Here is a 15,782-nt window from a genome sequence, read left to right as displayed (position 1 = left end):
ATCTCCCGGATTGCTTCGTGGTCTCCGGGCAGATTAATATGATTCCACATGGTTATTGACATAATTAAGTCAGGGATCATATATGAACATTTGGGTTTAAAATCATATACAAGGCTCAGCCTTTAAGATTATTATTACTTTTAATGGTATTTTGTTTAATGGAAAGTCCAGTTAAGAACCACCACCAACCAATATTGGTGTGCTATTGAGATTAGTTACAATGTATTATAATGTTCTGCATTGTCAGCCCTATTGGATGTAATGTATATTATTCCATTATTTTGTTGGAAGTAGTTAATAAACTTTCAAAGTTTCACTTCGCTGCTTAATCCATCTGCCCAATCAGAAATGCTGTAACGTGTGTTTAAAGATTATATATAAAGCAGGAACCGTATTGTTTACCTCAAGAAAAGAAAATGCTGCACAATTTGATCCTGTTTTTTACAATGTCTATATTAAGTACAGTGCAGGTATTATACCACTTGATAGGAGTGAAAATCATTTTTGGACTGGTATTTGTTTCTGCAGAATCAGTCCTGGCATCGGACGTCGCATCAGTGGTGTCGAGCCATCCCCAGTAATTTTACATCATACTCTCAGGATCCTGGAATTATGTTACTTTTAAATCTCAGTGGTGTCTGATGAGGTGGATAAGGCATGACTCTCCATCTGTCTCATGAGCGTAGCCACAGTCATGATTCAACTGAGGCAGCATTCACATTGATATCACCACTTCTACATAACTGTTACCTCCTTACCAGCCCTGATTGAATGTTTAGAAAAGGTTTCATTGCACCACTTTACTTTGGAGCTACAGTTGACACAGCAAAGCAAATAAAGTACTGAGTTCCAGAAATGAAGGAGGGCATCCTCTTAACAGCTATCATCTCACCAAACTACCTAGAGCAAGCCACAGCTGGCACTGGAGAGCAAGAGTCCCATGAGCCTACTTAACAGAGATATAAGATATCAAGGCTAGGCCCTGGCGCTCTGCTTGATGCTCAAGGCTGGCATAGCATGTCTGGAATACACCAGTGGAGGGGGCAACACTTCTATTTTAGATTAGTGTTCTTTTCAGGGGGCAATCTGTTAATGCCACGCTCAGCATTCAAGTCTAAGAGGAGATCTGTGACGCACCAGGCAGTAAGAACTGTCTTTGGATTCCTACGGAGATATCTGACCTGCTACTACGCTGCGAGGCAGACAAGAAATTGTATTTATTTAACTTCTATGTCTAAAGATTATCTTTTGAAGGTTTTCAATCTGCTTTGAGCTTTGACTCATGACTCGAAAATGACATGTATTCATCATGTACACATAGGAATACTGCTTGGTAGTTTTTTTAAACAATTAAAAACGGTACTGTAAAGAGAGCAGGATGGATTGTAAAACATTTCTATTAGAATGTAAAAATGAGGGAAATTTGACTTTTAACCTAATATATATTCCAACCAAGCAGCCCATTCTTTACACCGATACACAGATTTTCCCCTTAACAATCCTCACACCATCAAGGTCACTGCTGCACGGGCCGCAGAGGATTAGATCTGGTTTTGACTTTTTTTTTGTATGTGTGGTTCATCATATTCCATCGCTTTTTTGTAATCTTTTTGTAACTGTCATTGCTTTTTCTCTTGCTATTTTTGTGGCTAACAATTTGATGCTGGTGGTTGGGGGACGTCCTTGAACGTAGACCGTCTGTATGCTCCTGTGTGAAATACTTTATGCAGATGACAACGGGCAAGAATTGCACATCAAAGTGATCTCACAGAGAGGCACATATTTGCTGGCAGCCCCAGGAGAGGGAGGGAAATAACATGGATTTGAATTTTTAGATTTAATCCACAAGAAAAGACGTTGAAAAGTCAAACGGATGTTAGACTTTCTTAGTAAGTGAGAAGGAAGCTAAAGCAGTTTACTCTGTGTGCGCATGGAAAAATAATGATCATTTAACCTTTTCACCTCGCTCTCCTGTGAAAAAGACAGTAGTGCACAGAATTGTATTTGCTCACTACAACGACACAGCTTAGTGTCATAGTTAACGTGCTGCTTTTGAGCTAGTCGAGTGCTTCGCATGTTCACCATCCTAGCGTAAAACATTAGCATTGCAGTAACATTGCTAACATGACAATGGTGATTCACAAGCGAAGCTGGACTAAGAGGAAATAACCAGTCATCATTATCAGGATTTCTTAACCACTGCGTGTAAGTTGGCCACAACATATTGAAAACACAGCAATTGTACATGGAAAAATATCCCCATATTTATCCCCATCGTGCAGCACTGTGACCTGTCTGAGCACTGTGTTACCTGATAATAGTAAGAAAAGAAACTGAAAAAAAGAAAACACACACCTGATTTGTCAGATAAAGTTGTTGGGTGTAGTTGGGAGGGAAGGAGGGTATTGGCAAATATGGTTAAACTTGAGGTCTCTAATTCCATGCCAAACGTGAACCAATTGATGTGTTATTATATGTTGCATGTGGGCTGCATCTTGACAACAAACATCGCCTCAGAGCTGTCAAATTAACACATTAGTAGGATACAATTTTTAACAAATTTAAACCACGGGTACAATTGACCTGGACTGTAAACCCAATAATTCCACTGTCTATTGACTTTCCATTGCTCTAATACACTGTCGATTCACACATTATTTACACGCAGCACGGTGAAAGGATTTGTTTTCGACAAATCACCTCTATTGACCTCCTCTAGGTTCTATGTTTGGCCCACATGGGCATGACTAGCTGTTCCTGCGATATGCCCATTTCTTCTCCTGTGCCACCCTGGCCACTCCCAATGATTAACACCTGTATAACAATGTAACTGATAGTGCAGAATTGGCAGCCGTGGTTTGTCCATTCTGTCCCTTGCTTGTTGAGCAGGAACTGGATGTCGACATGTTACCTAATAACAAATAAATGTGAATGTCAAGGAAGAACACAATCTATGATGTCGCTTTAAAAAAAAGGGCCAAATTTGACCTTTAAGTTTCATCAGCTCCACATGAAACACTGATTTAATTTGCCCAGATAGGACAAATCTATATCATCTCAATTAGAATGCAGAAGGTGATTTAGGCTGATTAGATAAGTCTCTTTTCAAGCTTAAAGAAAAAAGATCTTTCCTTGTGTAGGTCTTGAGAAACGACTTTAATCTTCAATATTGCTTAAGTGACTCCTTTTTTCTGCACTGTGAGCCCACCTGTCTGTTCTGCTTTAAATCACAGTGCACTGTGACCTTTGACCATCCCGGGCTAATGCTAAAGGTAATGCTGAATTGATGAACATGTTGAGTGAGAAGTGTTTATCTACGGCCTCTACAGAGTCCACACATCTCAAACTGTCTGGACTAGATAATTTCACGCACAGCAGCCGTCTCTCTCTCTGTTTTCTCCCAGTAACTGTTAATTGGATAATGTCTCTTGTGCTCCGTTTCTTCCTCCTTTTAACTTAATGCAAATCCCCACTCTCAGCACTTTTGGTCCAAACATTTCTTTGTCCTACTTTAATCTGATTCAACATTCTTCTAAGGGGGAAAAGTTAAGGAAGACGGAGTGTGAGGAGAGGTGGGAACTAAAAGGGGCAGAGAAAAGAAGGATGAGCAGGGCCGCTGGGGTCAGGGATGGTGTGAAGCCCCATGTTAAGAGCCTAGGGATTGGGTTCGTGGCTGGTGGAGACGAGATGATACACACTGTTTATATTTAACAGATATCAAGTGAGATGCTCACTGAAAGTGGATTTTATTTACTTGCTTTTTGCTGACTGTGTTAGTGTCCTGTGCACCTTTAAATACAGACAGAAGTCATGGTCTGCATACCATAATTATAGGCCAGTTTCACCAGCAAAAGCTAATATTATCTGAACCTCTTAACACTTGAAACAGATCTCAGAATGGTTCAGACTCTAAACTGATTAAGAGTACACCCATATTAAGACCTGGAGTGGCGTTTGTAAAGTAATGACTCTCTAAGGTCTGCAGGAGGAGCAGAGAGCCTGAGCTGGGGATCTTCCTCTGACTACAGAGTGATAAAGATAAATACAGTTGTGACTGTAATGTTAAAAAAAGAAAAAAAAAAAGAACTGTATTGACTCTAAAAATACCTGATAGTTTTATTCTGGTTATAATTAGTCAGAGCTCATTAACCACATTGGAGCAGCAATAGTAGTATAAAGCTTTTACATGTAAAAAAAAAAGAGAGAGAGAGAGAGAGAGAGAGATTCTGAATGAAGATTTACTTCAAGTATACAGTGGCCTTTACTTGTGAGAGGAAAACAATGACTTCTATTTAAGGTCATATGAAGTTGTTAGCAGTTGTAGGCTTAAAAATTAGCTCCTTCTTTATTTTTAAATCTGCATAAGAGCTGATTGGTCTTGTGGGTCGATTACTTAATTTTTGAATTCTTGACACATATGAGATCCATAGTAAAGATGGCTGTGCTACGCATTCAAATAATTGATTATTGACAATTTTTAAAGCTCCCTAGTATGCACAAAGAATTACTTTAACAATACACCTCTGAAATACACAGCACAACAATACAGAGGCCGACAAAGCTTTCAGAGTATTATACTCCTATTATATTAAACTTTGTAATCTGGTATTAGGTGCTTGTTGTTGCACAATTTGATCAACAATAGCAGAAAATGTACAGGTTGTGCTACAGAACATAATAGAAAACAGAAAATGCGAGTGACCAGAACCAAGTAAAGACAACAAACAGTGTCAACATGTTGACAAGGTCATGAATCTACTTATGTTTGTCCAGCATTTGTTTTTAACCGGAGACAGTTTTGAGTGGTTTCATTGTCTATCCGACATTGTTGATACAGAAGTGAACAGCGATGAGCCGAGTGACAAAGCTGTGCCCATCCTTCACACTCCGTGTCGCTGACACTGTCACTCTCCTCCTGTTATGCCTTTGAAGTGTCACCTCAGTGGAATGTACTTTGTTAATCTCTTCTGACATTTCCCTGCTCACGGTGCTCAGCATGTTGAGCCAGAGGAATCAGGCCAAGACAAACATTTGAATCTTTACAGCTACAGTATCTGGTAGCCCAACAGAAACAGACCCTGCACTACTCCTCATTTATGTTTCAATCTGAACTCACTGTATCTTTAAATACATATTGAATCATTGAAGTCTGCCACTGCGGAATGTACCATTTGACTGGTTTTGTCTCTACTGAAGCTTGATGCTGGAAAATGAGTGAATACATTAAATCACGGAGGCTTGTCTACAACTGTGAGCTATGGAAACGGCAGGCGTGTTAAGTAGACACTAGGGCCCACGAGGCTTCATCTCAGGCTCTACACGATGCCATTCATTGCGAACGTATTCCCACCGTTCATGCTTAGTCAATGCAGCCCGGTCGCCTTTCACACAGAACCACACTCCCAGGCCGCCCTGCAATGACAGGCATGTCACTCACAACTGAATGTGTAACCTCATTTTACCACAAGCTGATGTTTTTTTATAACTGTATATCTGTCAATCCAGCAGGGGGCAGGATCAAAATATTTGTTGATTTGTTGATGTTTAGTTAACAGGGGCTTTGAAAAAAAAAAAAAGGTTGTAATGGCTTGTGTTGTAATGTGTTTATCTGCAGTGACACTGGCCTCTGCTTGGATTTTCTTATTTTTTGTAAATTGTTGGGATACTCTTAAATGCTATTGTTTTCCAGTTGAAAATACTCAATTCAATGTATTTTGCACTAAAAATATGCAAATTTAAAAGGATAAAAACGATTTGACTAAGTGTACTGTACTTGTAATAATATCGTGATCATGATTTTGAGATTAAAACATTGGCTGCATTTGTCATATTCCTCACACATTTGTGTTTGGAAATAATCAGACTTGATGAAATATAGGATTATAACAAAAGTTCTCAATTGAAAGAAGCCTAAAAATATGTAGATGATGGAAAGTTTGGCTATTCTAAAATGTTGGCTCTTTGAAGGTGGAGGACTATTAGCTATTAGCTGTTTTTTTAATTGTTCTAATTCCTGACTATGATGAGGCAGTAGGAGAAAGTGATGTCAGTGATCAGTGATTTAGTTGTAGCTTTTCAACCATCTTTTATTTAGTTTTAGTAGAGTTTTATTGACAGGAACATATGTTTTTGGGCTTGTGTGTAGACTGAAGCAAAGTGTTGGCAGACGGGAGGCTTTCTATCTCTGTGGCCAGGTTCCTGAAGGCCCCCGTAAGCTTCAGTGCTTTCCTGTTCAGTGTCAGGGATTATTTATCTTTGTGGTTTGTCTTCCATTGTCCCTCTGTTCATCGCATGCAAAGACATATGATCTATTTTTCCCACTGACAAAAGATAAGCTTTAGGAGGCAATCATTTTAAAAGTGTCACTTCAATAATTGTACTGATCAATACTGTTGTTGCTCTTTTTGTTTTGTTTTTTCATTGTAAAAGTAGTTGTATGCTGTAAAAATACACAGTAGTCACAGTGAGTTTTAAATCTTCACATTTGTTTTCTAATCGCTTTATTGTGTTGCTTCTATATCCAAAGGCAAACATTCCTGGGTTGTGTGAACTCTAAAGCCAGAGGATAACCCGCACAGCTCTCCTCCCTTCCATCTGTGCTCTCACTGGAGCTACAGTGTGCCCTAAAAAAACATTCAGACAACAGCTGGAAGCTTGGTGAAGGAAAGATTACCGTGAGGTCATTCTCACTACAAATATGAATCACCGCTAAAGGCATATAGATAGGTGTGTAATGATACGATGCCGGCTGCAGGTCAGGGTCAGGAGGCTAGTAGGGGCTTTGGGGCGAATACATTGAAATATAAATACAATAGTTACGATGACAAATAGCTAAAAGTGAACCAGAACTGTAGTTACAGTTAGTGAACACAGGTCCAGTCAGACACAAATATAATTCCCTTCTTCCTAGGTAGCTGAGGATTCAATTATTTTAAAATGTAAGGTAATTTGAAATTTTAGAAAAACTGCTAAAAAAAAAATGTTTTTAAAAAAATCACAAAAAACACAAAATAATGTTGCTAAGTTCATCAAAAAATTAAAAGTTAGCTTTATAATATCTATACAAGTAGACCTGAATGGGGACGGCCTGTGTCCTTGTGGTGAAAGGATTCCTGACACACTGTGGTGTGTTCATCAAATACCAGGTGATTCTACTTGGTTAAATGTCATTGTGTGAAAATGTGTGATGTGTGTTCTCTTCACATGTATAACAACCAATAACAATCCAATTCTAAGTATAGATTAAAAATGCTCATAAAGTAACCAAAGAGCTTACTGTTATCCCTGAAACAGAAAGTATACATATATAGTATAAAAAGAATAACTTTGACCGAGAAACTATCCAAAAATCACAAGACAAATTACTCACAGGAATAGAAACCTCAGGGTTTTTTTGTTTTTTTTTTTCAAAACCAGACACAGACAATTGTGCAACTTAAACGACATTTTTTTTTCTCTCCACCTGAAAAACCTTAATTTAGCCACTTACTGAATTTTACTTTTTCTGTGTGAGCATCTCTGGTCGTGTGTGTTTGGTTTTAGTAACTTAAGTTCCCACGTGGCACAATTTCCCTGCGTTTACCATTGCCAACAAAGAAAGGATTTCATTGATGCCTTATACTGTAGGCACATTAATCCCATTTTAAAGGAGACCAATTTCATCATTATGTCCTATGATTAGACTCATCCATGCCACGTTGAGAGGTGTTTTGTATCAGCGTGATGCTCGCATTTACTTCAAAGGGCGGAATATTGGCAGAAGATTATGATTAGGAGATGAACATTCAGTCTATATATAAACCTACATATGTGGATGAGTATCAATGGTGCTATTAGTAGCACTGGCTGACGTCCATGCAGGGGCAGAGTGTGACTGATGAAGCTCTGCCGATTTTGAGGACAGTCATGTCGGCAGAAGTTGGGTACACTTAAGCCTGTGCCGTACCAGTCACTCACTCATTCGCTATAAGTTAACGTGACAGTTTTGATGTTGTGACTTGCAGCAACACTAACTCATGTGCTAAAGAGGATCACCCTGTGTAGCAGGAGATACATTGATGATTAAGGCATCGCTCGACAAGGAGATTAGCAACAGATGTTGTAAAACTGTTGCCCGGATTGCACTGATTTTAGTGGCAGATATCACGTTGACGTTAATTATTGAAACGCAAACCAAAAATCGCTACACTTCTCATATAATGCACCACAATGGGGTTTTATGCAAATGAAGAAATTGGTCATGCTTAAGAAATAAATGTGTATTTCTTAAGTTTGGAAGATAAGATCAAAACAAAAATTTCAATTTGTTGTGCTTTTTTTTTTTTACTTCCAAAAAGATAAGTTACAACAGTTATCTCATTATATGAACATGTACGTATATTCTAGAGGGCAGGGATCGATGCTCTGAACTCTTATATAAAATAAAGCAACTAATAAAAATGAAACAGTTGGTGACATTGGCCGCATGTATATTTCTGTGTTGTTTGTGATTTTTTTGTGTGTCATATGTCCTGTATGTACGGCATACTTGGACAATAAATTTGACTTTGATTGTTTTCTGTACTTTTGCTACAAGCACTGCTACATGAATCACTAATATAATAATAACTTGATAAAAAAACTGAAGCTAAATTAGTTAAATTAGACCTTTGCCTGATTCAATGCTAATATACATTTGTAGTCTGTGTTTACACAACTATTAAGGTCACCAGTAATATTTACCACTACATCTCAGTTCATTTTAAATTTGCCCTTGCTGCTGGAAAACCACGGATGGGGGTTTGAGGTTTGAGCTGCACTGCATAGACGACTGGATTATAGTTACGATGATAAGAATTATGACTTGTTTGGATTCCACCAGTGATGGTTCTCCACTCGCCTCCCCTCCCCTCTCCTCTTTGCTAGTGAGGATGTAGATTTATGGATGAACAAGGCAGGAAAGGGAAAGGATTTAGTAAAGGTCTAAGAGGAGAAGGAATAAAAGGTGTGAAATTGGAGATGAGATTTTATAGCACTGCTGTAAACTTTCTTTGTGACATGAATGCACTGTTATATTGTCAGTGACGTGGACTGGAAACCTGGGAAAACCAACTCTGAAATGCAACCCCAGTTTGGAGACAAGACATCTGTGATTGCTCAAACAAAAGCTGATTTAAATTGCGTATTAAGATGTCATCCACTTCAGCTTTCCATTCCTTTCCATCTATCTTCTGCTTCACATTACCAGCGCTTGCTCTCCAAGTGGGCCAAATCCTCTTAATCCCAGAAGATGCTTCTAGAATAAAGGTTTGATTGTCTTGTTAATGACCAATCTGGCTTCAGTCAACTTTTTTCTGTCTTGCAAAAACCTTGGTCACTCGTGTCCTCTGCATCTGTCTATGATCCATCAAGCACAGACGCATACTTGTGAGAACTTGTTGATTGCCTTGGTATGAAGTAATACTACACTGGACTCCAGACAAGATATTAGCCCTGAACATCCACCCAGTCAACCAGGGTGTCAGAATGTTTTCCTACTACAGGACAAATGTTACACTCTAAAAACAGGTAGGTATGGGGGCCCGTGTAGATTGTAGTCATATATCAACCAACCCTGATAGACAGTTAAAAAGCAAATTTCAAGGGTGCACTTTATAAGAATTTTCTCTGGAGGTAATCTTGTGTAATTCAACCTTTTCAGGTTTCATCATTAACTATTTGACCTTCAGAGAAGGAATGAGCAACAGGTTGGTAAAGTTGTGTCACTGTGGTGGTACATCCATCAATGACTCAACATGTCAACGGTCTGAATACTCTAAAACATCTTTTTTGTCGAGGTAAGTACTAAGTGATAATGACATGTAACTTTATAACAAAATGCTCACTATTGCTTTTTGTTTTTTAAATGAATAAACCTTTAGTAAACTGTATAACTTTGTCATCTCGGCACAGACGTCGAGGGGTTTGATTCCAGTCACGTGTCAAATCTCATCTGAGCAAGACCTATCAGCTCCTGTTTTAATCACATCCAGGCGTAGGAAAGTCTGCAAAGCCTTGGTAAGTGAGGAGGGTTTTATCAGGATGATCTAGATCATAACAACGTACGCCAAGTCACATTTGTGGTTTGTTCACTTAGGTGAAACCTGAAGAAGCGAGCAGCTGAAAGCAATGATCAGTTAACATTATTTGAAGAAGATGCAATCTATTCCAGGCTTAAAAAGTTACCCATGCTATTTTGCTCAACTTGTGCTGAGCAGGGCGGTCAGCAGTTTCATAATATCTTATGTTGTTTGGTTTCTATGTGCACTTGTTGCTTGCCAGCAAATCAAGCAGCCTACGACACCTACTTGAGTCCATCTTAGTGTGAGAGTGATTTCAGTGAATTGGACTACACCCTTCTCAAACACTGCAGCGCTACATCTTGTTATTTTCAAAAGCAGATTAATTCATCAAACGAGAACAAACAGCTGTTGTGGAAACACCGGCTGTCTGACCGTTGTGCCGCAACATCCCCCTCCAACAGACACCGTCTCCTTCATGGACGGACGAGGCCACACCCAATCACCCCTGCACTTGAGGTCTATTTGAGTGGCTGTTTATGGAGATGTCCCCAAGGATTTCTTGTCTCAGCATCGCAGTATACATTGAGAGCAAGAAGGCAAAAGAGGAAGTCATATGAGCTGACTGAACGGGGAACGGAGAAAAGGGGGGTCCAAAGCTGGGAAAATGTGACTGGGTTCAAGAGATGTATAAACAATTTGGGATGTGAGGAAACACATGAGCAAGAGGAGTCTAGGAGGGACAGTAATGTGGTGTTGAGAACACGATACCGTATGTGTGATGTCAGGACACTGAATCAGAGACATGTTGATACACTGCAATGCAGGGATGGCATCACTGCATGAGTAAGGATAGAGGAGAAAGGGTAAATCTATCAAATGTAGGTCATTCTCCACATGAACTTGCAGCAGTGGTGGTCAAACTTTTTATACTCTGTACCACCTGAGAAAACATTGAGCTCTCTGAGTACCACCATGATGACCAACATTAGAATACAGCAGCAGAGGCCTTCACTATTAGCTTCCACCACACAGGAGAGATGTTTAGAAATGTTTAGAAAGATGTTTATGTTTAATTGTGCATGGTATGTTTCAGATTTATTTAGTTGAAAATGTAAATGTGAAAATGTGAATGTTCCTCACGTACCACTAGAGAGCGCTTGTGTGAGAACCACTCAACTAAATCATTCATCTTTTAAATGTGGACATTTAGGAAACTAGGAGATTTATTTATGATTCTGTTCAGTTAAGACAGTAGTTAATTAAAGGAGGTGCACTTTTACCATTAAATGTTGAGAATTTCTGTTTGGTAAACGGTAAAGTTAGCCAAGCCTTTACAGCAGCCATTCTAACTCACATGAATGCTGCAAATTTGAAACGAACTGAAGGAAAAATATTATAATATCTTTTTGGAATCATGGATAAAGCATTTCAGGCTCTGGATACATCCACCCATCTCTGTAACAGTTTTGGGGCTGCATTTAAATCATCTGAAATTAGCTCAACGAAAGCTTTAAGGAAGACAACAAGCAGGAAAAATTCAATAGAAGGCTACCTCAGTCAAAAACAAACACTTTTTTCAAAACCAAGACAAAAAATATTCGACATTATAGCCAACTGGACAGAACGTTAGCAGAGCTTTTACACCAATAGCACAATTGAAAACATTGTCTCCTGCTTTCCACTGAACAAAGCTCTTAAACTGTGTTCCTCTAGTTCCATGTTTCAAACAACAAAAATGATGTATTTCTCATATGGTAACATCTGCCTTTACCGAGATGTTGAAACACCTCCAAACTGCTAACATTCTGCTAATTGGCTCACCACAACTTGGAGAATAGGTATTGGTGCATCCTTAGATATAATTGTAAATTTTAAAATATATTGGAGGATTATTCTAGTTTTTTTTTTTTTTTGTTACAAATAATGGTATTTTAAAAATTGTCAATAGAAGACAGATGCCAGAGGAAAAGACAGTGTCACTGAATGAAGGAGGCAATCAGGGTCAGATAGATTAGGTGTCTGAGGTTCAGAGATATGGCACAAAATAGTTACACCTGACTTGGCAGAGGCTGCAACAACAAATCATCCAGTTCATCACCCTGCTTTTATCTCCTATCCCTCCTTCCTCCCTCCTGCCTTCCTCCCTCCCCTCCTCTCCTCATACATGCATTTATATCCCAGCTTTCAGGCGACCTACTGATTTACAACACATTCAGGACGCTGTTGACAAAGGCATCAAGGAATATTTTAGGTTTCGTGACTGATGAAAAACATTATGACATACGATGTAGCCTATGTGTAGAGTTTAATGTCTCATATTACAGTGCTGTAACCTGTCAGGCTCTGGGTTTGAAATGCAATACCATGTATACACTATAACACGTTTTTGCTGCACTGATAAAACATGATAAGTGCAGTTTGCCAGTTTACGAAGCAGTGACAGGTTTAAGTATCTGTCATGAAAGATGATATTTACTGTCATTTAAGACCCTGTTATAATCTTTAATTTGATTTAACTTGCCCAGTTTAGAGTCATTTACAACAACAACAAAAAAATCACACACCTATTTTAGTGAACATTATATTAAGTTTAAAAGTTAACTGCCATGATCCAATAAAAAATTATCTCATGCAGTATGTGAAAGTAATTTATTTTTAATTTAATATCTTAATTTAAAAAAAAAGACTTTTCCCATTTAACCAGTCCTGCATAGACACCTCTATGGCCTCACCACAACACACAAGACCATGTGACTGATTACAGCATCCATTATCACTGTCACTGCAGACTGCACATCCCAGCATTTTCAATACTTTGCACTCATTCTACATTCATCATAGTAATACTGAAGTCAGGTGAACAATGAATCAACCACGTTATTCGTTGCCACTTACGGAGCTATCGGTCGATATTGACTGCTAAAATGAAGAAGTTAAACTGAGAACTGAAGCAAGATTTATATGGTGTGAGATTTGGCTGCATGTGCTGCTGAGTGAGATGAGTCTTTCCAACAGATTGTCCCTAACAATGTCCCTGTGTAGTTGAAGGAGATTGTTAGTGAGACAGAAGGCAACACAGGGAGTGTTGAGGTGAGATTATGAGCACACAAGCTATGTACTCTGAAAACCATTTATCAAGTTTATCCAGTACAGTTGTCTTGGTTCATTTATAATGTCAGTGTGTTATTTCTAAACCTACAGTGGAAACCCATCGTTGTATCTCGATGCACTGGTGCCTTTACTTCTTATTTTAAATGTCTATCCAAACACTGTTATTCACTATATATATTTCAAAGTAAATCTGGTGAGACAACATTATAAATAGCATTTACCAGCTGTTTAAAAGTTCATTTAAATGTGCACAGTAACATTTGTTTTGGTATTTAATAATGTTCTTTTGAAATGTATTCCACGTCTCTTTTAGATCAGCACGCATTCTTCTATAATCCTACAGGTAGGACCATCTTACCTGGCTTCTGGGGCTCAGGCATGGCTTTGTTTGTTTATAGCGATCCCTCCAAAACCCTCTTCCTGCCTTTTTGTCCGTGGATCTGCCTGTATTACTTCCTTCACCCTTTTATCACCTCTAAACCTCGTACGCCCACCCCATCTCTGTCTCTCATACACACGCACACACACAGACACACACACACACAATCTGTACTCCTGACAGCCATTTTATCCTCCCTCCCCAGAAGTGGAACAAGGAAGGGGTAGAGTGACAGTCACTTGAAACCTTGGCAGGAACTACAGAGCTTTGAGGAGTAGACAGAAGAAACCACGAGGGGTGAAAGTATTTTAGAAGCATAAAAAAAAAAATTAAACTTGCCAGCTGTTCATCTCATGCAGGACTTGGAAAAGGACCTTTAAAAATGACTGATGCTTATCAGCTCTGAAGGATGGTTTAACTAAGTAATGTTAAGTGGCCAGTTCGTATTAAGATCATTTAAGGCCAAGGACACATGATAGAAGATGAGAACAACTCCAGATGAGAGCAACTCCAAACTCCAGAAAAGCTGATGCATTTAAAAACAAACAAACAAAGACTGTGCAGTATGTTCTTATTGCTGAATCTTCTATTGGATAAACATGAACTTAGTTTAACTTGGTTTTCATTTATCCAACTTTGCTGTCTGTGTACATGTACATTAATGGGACTTTTTAACAGTTCTGACTCTTGCGGCACATATCAGGTGACGTCACCTGATATGTGCCGCAAGAGTCAGAACTGTTAAACAGTCCCATTATGTGTGCCAAAGAATCAGGCAGGCATGAATGGAGACTGTTTAACAGTTATAATGAACTAGCTATTTTAAACAGGTGACATAGAATATGTCTAGTTCTATTCGAGTTCCTTGAATATGTACTAGCAGGAATTGAAGAAAGACTCACAAAAATATTCTTTAACAGCTCTGAGTATCTTTTTTCAGTTTTTATAGTCATCTGCTGCAACCTAGTGGAAAAGTATTTTATTTTTCTTCCTGTCACTGTTGCAAAAACAGAGACAAATTATTGTAAATAAATAAATACTGCTTTTCAGACCAATTTAGTAAAAGTGGATATTTTGCTACAGAACACCTCATAATATCTTAGGGCTTAGTGGGCCCTGGTGCCTCGACCCAGTAGTTGAGCATCGCTCTCTTATGGTAATCACATTGTCATTGTGGCTGGTCACAGACTTAATTGCTTGATAAGACATTTCTTGTGATAAATCTACAATCTCTCATTATGACAAGGTCTTATAATGTTTGTGGCAACATTGGCCACAAACTACTGGAACCTTCCCAAGTGCTGATACCAAAACTGTCATCATGGCAGATTTTATGAGACTGAAAGTGCCACAGGGATGTGAGTAACAAGGTCAAAGACTGTGGAAACAGCTTATTTATCCAGAACAACAATATGATTCTCAAGACAAATGCAAACAAATAGTCAATAATATTGTCATTTATTATGGTTTTAATGTACTTTGTTAGGTATCGTTTTGCATGTCAAATTATCCAGGCCTCCAGAAACATTCATACAAACAATGTTTGTGAATCTGATTTGAATGTGAGACACAAAAACAAAAACAGAAAAGCAGGTGAAGTTTGAGATTTGGATTTCTCCAGGAGAACCAAATGCCTTCAATGATGGTTATAGAAGAATCCTTAAATAGTCTACTCCAGAGTATAGTCTAGCTGTACATTTCTTGGCTTTAGAATCTTTTTGATGCATTCCTATCATCAGAAATGATTTATACTGTGACTAATCTCTTTGAACAGGTTGAATTTTTTCACGTACGGCTGATTTAAAATGGCAATGGGAGATTTAAGTGTCCTACATGATCCAGTGAGTCACTGTAGTGGATAAGACCAGGGTTATTTAACACTTACTTTACTTAAGCCTCGCTGAGGTGAACGCTGAGCCAACTGAAGCAGGTCTTCTCCATTTTATAGCCACTTTCCCATGGTTGGTAGCAGCTGAAGCTGTCAGAGGGCAGTGCTGAGCATCAGAACACAATTATTTTCTAAAACTGAACTGCAATGACAGCTTGAAGTTATCTAAAAACATTTATTGTCTTTTTTTTATTAAAAGCTCGTAAATATTTTTAAAAATGGATTCACTTTGAAAATATAACTTTTCATTTTAACCTGTGTTAGTTCTAGTTTTTTAGTAAACCATAGTGTTAATTTAAGAAGTAATAATATTTAATCATGAGAGTTGATCATAGTGAGATGATACATTAGACTGAATGTTTTG

The 15,782-nt window shown here is 38.4% G+C and overlaps 1 protein-coding gene across 3 annotated transcripts in view; it reads right to left on the bottom strand.

Moving 5' to 3' along the window:
• Positions 1-13,699, bottom strand: part of mybpc2a (myosin binding protein Ca) — a 38,352-nt gene extending 24,653 nt beyond the window's left edge. For all 3 annotated transcript variants that reach the window (XM_008329630.2, XM_008329631.2, XM_008329632.2), the window contains exon 1: positions 13,510-13,699. In XM_008329630.2, coding sequence (XP_008327852.1) covers positions 13,510-13,531 — 22 coding nt within the window. In that variant the 5' untranslated portion in view covers positions 13,532-13,699. The remainder of the gene's footprint in view (positions 1-13,509) is intronic.
• Between the last annotated feature and the right edge of the window lie 2,083 nt (positions 13,700-15,782).

Source organism: Cynoglossus semilaevis, chromosome 17, assembly GCF_000523025.1.
Source record: "Cynoglossus semilaevis isolate Cse_v1.0 chromosome 17, Cse_v1.0, whole genome shotgun sequence".
Taxonomy (NCBI): Eukaryota; Metazoa; Chordata; class Actinopteri; order Pleuronectiformes; family Cynoglossidae; genus Cynoglossus; species Cynoglossus semilaevis.
The sequence above is the reverse complement of the archived record's forward strand: the minus strand, read 5'-3'. Positions and strand labels throughout refer to the sequence as shown.